Source organism: Chionomys nivalis, chromosome 15 (genome assembly GCF_950005125.1).
Source record: "Chionomys nivalis chromosome 15, mChiNiv1.1, whole genome shotgun sequence".
Classification (NCBI taxonomy): Eukaryota; Metazoa; Chordata; class Mammalia; order Rodentia; family Cricetidae; genus Chionomys; species Chionomys nivalis.
This window is the reverse complement of record NC_080100.1, coordinates 27,783,908-27,794,299: the sequence shown is the minus strand read 5'-3', so window position 1 is coordinate 27,794,299 and position 10,392 is coordinate 27,783,908. Positions and strand designations below refer to the sequence as shown.

Below are 10,392 nucleotides of genomic sequence, written 5' to 3'. Positions count from 1 at the left end.
TCCACATTAGCACTGTGGCATGTATGTACTGCCTGCCTCCTCCCCCACCGTGTGTGTGTGTGTGTGTGTGTGTGTGTGTGAGAGAGAGAGAGAGAGAGAGAGAGAGAGAGGAGAGAGAGAGAGAGACACACACAGACAGAAAAATTACTATTTTTTAAAAATGAGGACTGATTTCTTTCAGATTAGAAACTACTTTCTTATTTCATTATTTTATGGGAAACCAAAAGAGTAGAGAGATCGCACACCAGTTTAAATGCAGTTGAACACAGCCCAAGAGTGGACCTAGGTCTGCAGAGGCAGGAGACCCAAACAATGTGAACAGCAGGTGACTTCTCTAAAGAAGCTTAAGTGTGGGTTTAGGCTAGAACTTCCTCAACCCAAAGGAAAAGGAAGAACGGAAATGTTTTTTCCTTCTTCTAAAACAGCTGCGGAACTTGCTGGCTAAGCAAAATGTTTTTCCCTGTTGTAGCTTGGAAGGGAGCAGCGGTTGGAGGACCTCTCTCCCCGTAGCCCTTCCTCACCCTGGACTGTACCATTAAATCTTAGATAATGGGGTGATCTAAAGCAGAAATTAAGTTAGTACTAGTCACAACCTGTCCCTCTGCACGCATGGCCTCACGTGTCCCTTGCTTCCGATGGTGGTGACCAGAATCTGTTCAGGGGCTTGCTGCGCTTGCAAGGTCGCTGTGAGAGGGAGCATTGAACTTTGGACTGCACCTCAGAGGGTGAAGTAAACAACAGGGCTATAAATGTCAGTGTCAGGCTTTGTGGAGCTGCCCTGCTAGAGCAAAGAGAGAGGGAGAGGAAGCAAACTAGTCCGAAGGGGTTGCGTAAGTAGGACTTGATTCTTTTCGGTTGGGAAATGTTTTCTGAGACCGATAAGGTCCTTTCCTTCCCTTCACAATAGGCTTTGTAAAAAGATTGGAAAAAGATATTAAAAAAAGATTTAAAAAATGAACAAGAATTTGGGTGTGGTAGGTGAAGTTGTCTGGGGAGCACAGTTAGCGCTTTTTGTTGATTTCTGTCTTTTACTGGGCTGTGCCCAGGGGGAGCTGGAGAAAGGAGAGGCAGTCTTTTCTCCCTGCAGGAGTGTGGTGTTATGTGGTAATATTATTTGATTCAATCTCAGTTTTTCCACTGAAGGGTAGAGCGAAGGCAAATGAGGGAAAGCTAATGGATTTCAAGAACAGAGACAGAAAGATGCCCAGCTCTCTGTACTTTAGAGGGGTCCGGGGAAATCGCGAGCAGTTTCAGAATAAAGAGTAGGGAGGGAGCAGGCTTCACCCACAGTGCAAAAGTGGTCACCATTAGAGGAGGTCCGGCTGTGCCACAGGTGGTCCGTGGGTAGTTTTTGAGTTTAAGTCGGGAGCCCTTAGGTGGGCGAGGGGCTTTAAAGTGCTGGTCGGAAGTTCAGAGGGAGAGGCTGTGTAGCAAGGAGTGTGCGTATTTCCCTTTTAGTGGGGGGGGGGGGCAATCAAATGTAGTTGTGTGCAGAATAAGAGTGAAAGGCACTGAAAGTTGTCACTGTATCTAAGTTTATTTACCCCCATTCTTTTATATAGTTCCCTGACAGTTAAAGTGCAAAGCTTATTCTACAAAAACAACTTTAAGCAACGTTGAACAGCCTATTGATTATAACGACAGGGAAATCTGCCAGTGGACATCCAGTCTCTTTAGTTTCCCCTTTGCCACTAGATAATTCTTTTCTTTTATTGATTTTTTTATTGAGCTCTACATTTTTCTCTGCTCCCCTCCCTGCCTCTCCCCTCCCCTTCAGCCCTCCCCCAAGGTCCCCATGCTCCCAATTTACTCAGATAATTTTTTTCATTAGAAATATAGGTGAGGGGAATAATTTCCTCTATTATGTTTGTCATTGAGCCACTTGAAAATGTCTATTTCATGGCAGAATATCAAGTGCCATCTTCATGTTGACGATTTTGTAACAACTGAATTTAATTTACATTTTTGAGAGGTGTGTGTGCTAGAGCTTGGACCCAGAGCCCCGCATAAACTCAGTTTAGGAAATATGTGCAAGCTAGACTTCCTATTAAGAAACTGAACGGCTTGTTTTGATGCTCACTTCACTGTTCCAGAGCACATGGGAAACTGGCTGCTCTAGTTATTGCAAGGTGAAGTATTTAAAATACCAATGTACCCCAGTGGTGGAGAGACCCTAGTTTGGATTGGGCAGAATCAATATGAACCTGCTCTTGTGGATTTTATCTGTGTGGTCATAGACAAGGCACCTGCAGTTTCTCTGAGCCATAGCTGCCACAGCTGCAGGAAGGGTGTAATATTCCCAGGCACAACTGGCATACGTAAATGTGCTTAGCAACGCTTTTGGCTTTATAGTTCTAGAAAAACTGAGTAACTGACCAATATAAGAATAATATTTACAATTATCCAATTATTATTGTAAATACCACCCTATAGGAATTTCCCTAATTAAATGTCAGAATTAAAAATGTGTTAGTACAAATAGCCAAGACGGAGTTAAAAGGCTCTCTCTCTCTCTCTTGGACAGGGCCTTACCCTGTGACCCTGACTGGCCTGGAACACACAGAGATCCACTTGCCTCTACTTCCCGAGAGCTGAGATTAAAGATGAGCACTCCAGACCCCGCTCTCCTTCCTTTCATTCTTTCTTTTTTGTTTGTTTTTTTCAAGATAGGGTCTCACAGGTAGTCCTGGCAGTCCTGGAACTCACTATATAGAATAGGTCGGTCTTGAACTCACAGAGATCTGCTTGCCTCTGGCTCTTGAAAGCTGGGATTAAAGGTGTGCGCCACTTTACACCTGCACCCCCCTCCTCTCTTTAGTGAACCTCTTAGGTCGGAGTTTTCTTGGAGAGGGCAGTCTCACCACATGCCTGAGTCTGGCTTCTAATTTGAAATTCTTCTGCCTCAGCTTCCCAAATGCTGGAACTGTAGGTGTGCTGCTGAAGCACCGAATACCTTGAGGCACATTCTCACTCTGTATTCCAGACAGGCCTAGAATTTACCGTGTAGTCAGACTATTCTTGAATTCACAGGTATCCTTCTGCCTCAGTGTTTTAGGTGTTACCTTTATAGGCATGGACCCCCACACCTGACTTCTTTTGTTCTTTTATCAAAATGACTCAGCTGTGTGGATCTTTTTTTTTTTTAATGATTTTTTTCACATTTTCATCATGTCTCTAAATTTACCTTAAAAAGTTCTAAGAAAGTCAGGTGGTTTGGCGCACCCCTTTAATCCCAGCACTCAGGAGGCAGAGACAGGCGGATCTCTGTGAGTTCGAGGCCACCTGGTCTACAAAGCGAGTTCCAGGACAGGCTCCAAAGCTACAGAGAAACCCTTCATCAAAAGAGAGAGAGAGAGAGAGAGAGAGAGAGAGAGAGAGAGAGAGAGAGAGAGAGAGAGAGAGAAATGGCCCCTACTTTGGGGGCTATTTTTGAAGAGCAATGACTTTTAATGTTTCTTCTTGGCTAAGATTTTCCTTTTGGGTGTATTTAAATTAAGTATGGTGGTAATATCAAAGCAAGTAGTCTTATATTTGAAGAGATTCAAATCCTTATTATCATATAACTAAACATGGAGAACTAACAAGCCAAAAGTATTGAATGTACCCAAGATGTTTATAAATGTGGAAGGCTTGAACTTGATGTCATAGTTTGCTCTCTGCCTTTTGCCTGGGACTTTCCAGGAAGATTTCATACAAGAAGATCTAAGGGCCATCACGAGCCACATTCACACTGGTGCCCTGACTCCACCACTACACCCTTTCTTCTCACATCTCTTTCTGTGCTGGCTCTTTTTAGCTTTGTGTAGAATTCTCTTCTAACATTTGCTAGACTGACAGAGGACAGAACAAAGCAGTCAGAACTTAGTGCATCTCAAATGAAAGTCAGAATGTGTTTGCAGAGTGGATATGACTGTACACTTCTAAATAGGTGTCTTCTCCTAGAGAAGTGTCTGGCTATCATAAGTGTGCTAATTGCAGTATCGTGCTACAGAGAGCTAGCTGATTTGTTTGGCCACTCCTCGGCCTTTTAGCTGGCACTTTCCCCTTCACAGGAAAGTTTAGTGGAAAGAGGTTCATGGCAACAGAAGACTGAGCGCAACAAGATGAAGACAGAACCCATAGGCTGAGTTTTAGTTAGTAGGATCATACCTACTGTGTTTAGAGAAATGCATAACAATGACTATGAAGTTATTAATGAAGTTCATTTTCTGTTTTATAGGACAACGCCAGCAATGTGGAGAAGCCTAGGGCTAGCCCTGGCTCTCTGTCTCCTCCCCTATGGAGGAGCAGAGAGCCTAGGCCAAAGCCCTGCTTGCAAGCAACCTCCACCCTGGAAGATAGGAGATGAAAATCCAATGCTGAACTCCGAGGGCACAGTGACTGTGGTTGCTCTTCTGCAAGCCAGCTGATACCTGTGCCTTTTGCAGGCGTCCAGGTAAGCAGTCTTCGAAGGTTTAGAATATCTTTAGGGAAAGCCTATTAAATACAAACAAATGTATGTAAAATGCAATAAAATAGAAATAATGTAATTATTAAATAATGCTTTTGTAGATGAGTATGTTTGTATAACACAAATTTGATGATAAGACCAGGAAGACACACACACACACATATCTCAAACACATACACATACATACACACACACCCCACATGGATATATAATATAAAATACTACCAAAATGTTTACTATGGTATTCCTGGGCTTTGAATATGTTTTCCTTTTTGTGTTCCTACATTTTGTAACTTCTCAGTATGGTTTACCCATGTAAAATTCACTTTTTTTTTTTTTTTTTTTTTTTTTTTTTTGTATTTTCGAGACAGGGTTTCTCCGTATCCTTTTTTCTGGTTCCTGTCCTGGAACTAGCTCTTGTAGACCAGGCTGGCCTTGAACTCACAGAGATATGCCTGCCTCTGCCTCTGCTGGGATTAAAGGCGTGCGCCACCACCGCCCGGCTAAAATTCACTCTTATTAGAGCAAAAGTTCAATATAAGAAGCAGAGGAAGGCGGCCAGCACAGACAGTAAACACTAGGATTGTAATAGAAGGTTTTGCTACACTTAACAATCATAAGTCAAAAATATAAGTTGAGTCACCCATCAAATATTAATTGCACAATGTTCTATATATCTGCAAGGCAAATTTAAATATTTACTAATTTGACGCTCATGTTCATGCAAGCATTTAGCATAAAGCTTCAAGTTTTAGCCGGGTGGTCATGGTGCACATCTTTAATCTCAGCACTCGGGAGGCAGAGGCAGGCGGATCTCTGAGGTCGAGGCCAGCCTGGTCTACAGAATGAGTTCCAGGACAGTTAGGGCTACACAGAAAAACATAAAAAAAAAAAAAGCTTCAAGTTTTAAGTAAAGGCGAAAGGTTAAGTTTTACAACACAAAGAAAAATTACAGTCACTTAAAAGTAATAAGAGCTTCGCAGAAAATAAAATGAATGTAGAAGACAGTACAAACAAACTAAATGTCATCGTTTGTTTTGTGTGTTTTCCCCTAGACTGGAAGACCTGCGTCTAAAACTAGAGCACGAGGGATATTCTAACATTTCCTACATTGTTGTTAACCACCAAGGGTCCCCTTCTCAGCTAAAACACACACACCTGAAAAAGCAGGTGTCAGCCCAGATTGCTGTTTACCGACAGGAAGAACATCAAACAGATGTCTGGACTCTCCTAAATGGAAACAAAGATGACTTCCTCATATATGACAGGTGAGCTATTATTTCCTTTAATCTTTCACGGTGGCGTTCTCCACTGCCCAGTGCCACAGTTCAGTTTTCGTCTCGTGTGATTCCTTGCTGTTGGGAACACTTTCGGTTTGGATCCTTCTGACATTGTTCTGCTGTTTTTCTCCACAGCTTTCTTCTACTCGGATCCCCACCCTACCTCCTCCTCATTCTTCTTCCTCTGTTCTTCCTATTAACATGTCCGTGTTATTCAGAGTGGTTTAGTTTTCCTTCTCTTCCCCACTAGAAATTCTGTAAAACTGACCTCATCTATTCTCTACCATACCACATATATCCTAGTGAATTGAAATAAGTCCAAAGTTCAAATACAGTACTGAACACAAACCCAGATATCTCTCCACAGTTATAGCCACAAGCATCTTAAATTCCATGACTCTTGCGTTCTTTTAAAACCTATTCCTTAAGCTTTGACCTGTGAGTTTTCTTGGAGGGAGAGAGGCTGGCTCTAGAGGACACAATCCAATCCTACTGCATTCTGCATCCAGCCCCTTACCCTTTATCTATGTCATGTTACATGATCATGTGTGATGGCATTGCTATCATATACCCTTCAGAAAAGTCTAACAGGCAGTTTGGGACTTCTAGTCATTCACCAGAATGATAAAGTCTTGCATTTATCTATGATGCCTTCATAATCAGTCTCTCAAATGACTTTCTTGTTACTTTTCCTCTAGATTTTTGCAAAAATGTTCTCGTGTGTTTATTTCCTGATTTGTATTTAGTAATAAAATATTTAAAATTAGGCATTTGTCTTTGTTTTATATAAGTATTCAGTTTCAAATTATTGAAGGTTTGGTTTTTATATTTTATATATTTTGAGTTAAATATGAGTCCACCATTCCAATAGGGAGTTACAGAAAACTGACTGTACAATCCCCTCTGTGTTAAACAAATGGAGGAATTCATTTGCATAACAGGTATAATTCTAAATATTGTGCAGATTAATAATCATACTTTGTAGTCCATACTTGTTTCTGTCTAGATTAATTTACAATTTATGGTCATATGCTTGTATTTCTTAGTTGAGCATGGAAATTGCTTTCAACGTGATCTCTATGAATTTATTTTGGAATCTATGATCAAATAAAACAGCGATATTTTGAGAGACTTTCAATACAAATGTTGTCTTCTGGAAAGCATTCTTAGTTGATGCTTGCTTCCTACTGGCTCTGCCTGGGCTGGGTCCTTACTTTGTCTCACATTAAATATCTTTTTAGCTTTAATTCGTTCTTTCTGCCCCCTAAACTTCTAGTCAGTTGAAAAGTACAACTATAAAGATGATATTTTGGATAATATGTCAGTAAAATTAGACATTTCAACCTTATCATTTTGGAGAATGTTGAATTATAATTCTAGTTGTTTTATTGGGCTGAAAATTTTCTTATCTCAGATATGTTTCTTGGGATAAATGAGCTAGTGGGCATAGTGTTTGCATGTGCTATATACCTGCAATGCCAGTATGCGGAGTTTCAGGTTAGCTTAGACTTCACCGTGAGTTCATTACGAGAGTCCCTCTCAACTTAAGGGCTGGTGATATAGCTCCCTGGCAGAGCACATGCATAGGATATGTAAGGCTCTGATTTGTTTCCTACACTACACATTAATAAATAAAGAAGACACTACCCAAAACTTCAACATTGTTTTTGTTATGCAATGGCTTCTGTTTCTGTGGAATCTGTCTTGCCTGAGCAGTTATGAAAAGCTCCCATGGTTAGTCTTTGGCAGAATATATGCTAATTAAAGAGTATTTGACTAAGTCACAGTCATTACACACTTTCTAAAAATTATTTTAATAACATCTATAGCATTTCAAAATACTAAAATTAGAATCACTAATCTTGCTATAACCTTACCTGGTATATTGCCTGGGAACTCAATTATATATCCCACTCAAGGAAATTTATTAAAAGCAGGGAAGGGGCTTAGCATGTAATACCTAATACAGTCTAGTCTGAGTAGGGTCACACCACAGAGAGTAAAGTAGTAACATCACTATTTGCCTTTTAGATGTGGCCGTCTTGTGTATCACCTTGGCTTGCCCTATTCCTTCCTCACTTTCCCATATGTTGAAGAAGCCATTAAGATCGCTTACTGTGAGAATAAGTGTGGAAACTGCTCTCTCACGGTAGGTATTTTTCGCAGTTGTTTTTACTGGGGGATAAGAAAAAAACTTTAAAAAATCTACCTAAATAAGTGGTCCATCATCAATTATGTAAGAAAATCTTAAACACACATTTTCTGTCATGTAACACTCTTTAAAACATATTTGCAAGACTTCTATTGCTCCTTCATTTTGAAAGGCTTTAGAGACAAACAAGTAAACAAATCACGGCTGGAGAGATGACTCAGTGGTTAAGAACACTGGCTGCTTTTGCAGAGGACCCCTGTTCAGTCCCCAGCACCGTCCTGGAAGCTCAGAGCTACCCCAAGGCCATTTCCAGGGGATGCGGGGCCCTTTCCTGGCCTCTGAGGGTACCAGTACAGATACGCTGTCAATTAAAATAGGCCATGATGCTATTTTTACCCGACAGAACTGTGTAAAGATTACCAAAGCTTTGGTGAAATTAAAAACATTTTCTCACACATATTGCAGAATGAAAAGCTGCCAGTTTTTAACTGGCATTTTTGGATAGTTAGAAAAACTAGATTCGATGACAGGCATGAAAAGTTACTGATGTCAGAATTCCATGTTTGGCTGACTTCACTACAACTTAAGGTTTTTCAGTCAGTTTAGTTTTGATTTTACGGAAATACAGTAGTTTGAGTTCTTTAAACCTTTAATAAAAAATGTAGACATTGAGACCAAGGTCAGGCTCTTTTTCATTAATATACTGTATAATATTTATATATTATATAAATATAGTATATTAATATAATACAATAAGTATATATTAATATACATGTATATTAATATAATACAATAAGTATATATTAATATACATATATACAGTATATGTGATATATGTATATAATATAAACATAACTATTATGCACACAAACGCCAATACATAAAATTAATATTTATATACTATATGCACATATCATATATACTATATACACACATATTAATATACTGTATTATAGTAATATACTGTATTTTATCAATATACTGTTAACTTGTTGGAATAACATAAATATTGCCTCTACAAGTAACTTTTTTATGCACTCAAGGTAAATCTATGAGTTTGTTAATAAGTGATCTGTAAATTTGTTCCAGAGTCTCGAAGATGAAGAGTTCTGTAAAAACGTGTCCTTACCTGCTGTGGGTAGATCAACGGAGCCCTCCAAAGCACATGACCACCACAAGCACCATCACAGGCATGGGCATGGGCATCTCGGGAACAGTGAGCTTTCAGAGAACCAGCAACCAGGAGCACTAAATATGGAGCCAGCTTTGCCTCCTTCAGGCCTACATAACCGCCATAAGCATAGGGGCCAGCACAAGCAGGGTCACTTAGAGAGCTGAGACATGCAGGCAAGTGAAGGTGTTCAACTTTCACTTGCCCAAAGGAAGCTCTGTCGGAAGGGGTGCGTAAACCAGCTCCTATGTACGTTGTCTAAGGAGTCAGGGACAACCACTAATAGCTGCTGCTGCCACTGTCGCCATCTCATATTTGAGAAGTCAGGGTCTGCAATCACTTGACAGTGTGCCGAAAACCTCCCATCTTTATGTAGCTGACAGGGGCTTTTTGCGGAGGAGAAAGTCATTGAATCTTGTCAATGTCGATCACCTCCTGCTGCCTGACAGAGTCAGCCACTAAACCCCACAGAAGCTGGCACCACCTGAAGCTGAAATAATAAGACCAAAAAGTGAAAATGACGTTCAAACTAAATATTTAAAATAAATTGTATACTCCCTAAGTCAGCCTAAAGAGACAATTTCATTTCTAAGAATTTTGCAACCCATTTAATTAATCAGTGAACTAAAAGTAGGAATTGGATTTGTGCAAACATAAAGAAATCTATCATATTGGCTCCTAAATTTAAAATTTGATGCCATGGAAAATTTGACCCAAATCAAATTTGTATTATGGGGTAACTAAAATGTGATTGCAGCTTTTGGTTAATATGTCTTTCTTTTTCTTTTTCCCGTGTTCTAATTACATTGATGAGAACAGAAACATAAACTATGACCTAGGGGTTTCTGTTGGATAGCTCGTAATTTAGGATGGAGGAAGAACAACAAAGACACATTTTCCAGTTTTTTTCTTTACTTAAACTCTCCAAACAATAGGAACTTTTATCTTTTTAAACTTTCATTTTTAACCAATTAAGTCTTTAACGGACTGCATTTTGAATATCTTCCTATCTTTTTATACTAGCTTCACTTTCACCACACACATCTGTGAATCCTGTTTTCTTCATCCTGTGTTGTATTGTTCTTCTGAATTGTGAGTGACTGTCTTGAAAGACGTAATGGAAGAAAAGTATGTTGGTAATCTGCATACTGCTTAAGACAGTATTCCCATAATCAATGATGGTTCAATAGAGAAACTCAGCCCTATGAACCTGAACTCTTTTATGGCTAATACCAATAAGCAAGAATGCAGTACAGAATTGGGCACAGAACAGATTTATCTAAATAAACGCAATTTTAAAAAGCTTAAAAGTGTGCGTCTTTATTATTTAGCATGCTCA

The 10,392-nt window shown here is 39.7% G+C and overlaps 1 protein-coding gene across 2 annotated transcripts; it reads left to right on the top strand.

Annotated features, from left to right (window-relative positions):
- The first annotated feature begins 674 nt into the window (after nucleotides 1-674).
- Nucleotides 675-10,366, top strand: Selenop (selenoprotein P). Of its 2 annotated transcripts, none has more exons than XM_057789905.1 (5): nucleotides 675-830; nucleotides 4,220-4,435; nucleotides 5,506-5,718; nucleotides 7,762-7,879; nucleotides 8,972-10,366. In XM_057789905.1, the coding sequence occupies exons 2-5, from the start codon at nucleotides 4,233-4,235 to the stop codon at nucleotides 9,584-9,586; spliced, it is 1,149 nt and encodes a 382-aa protein (XP_057645888.1). In that variant the 5' UTR covers nucleotides 675-830; nucleotides 4,220-4,232; the 3' UTR covers nucleotides 9,587-10,366. The 2 variants fall into 2 exon arrangements, with proteins under 2 accessions (XP_057645888.1, XP_057645889.1); XM_057789906.1 differs by having other exon boundaries at nucleotides 8,972-9,568.
- The last annotated feature ends 26 nt before the right edge of the window (nucleotides 10,367-10,392 follow it).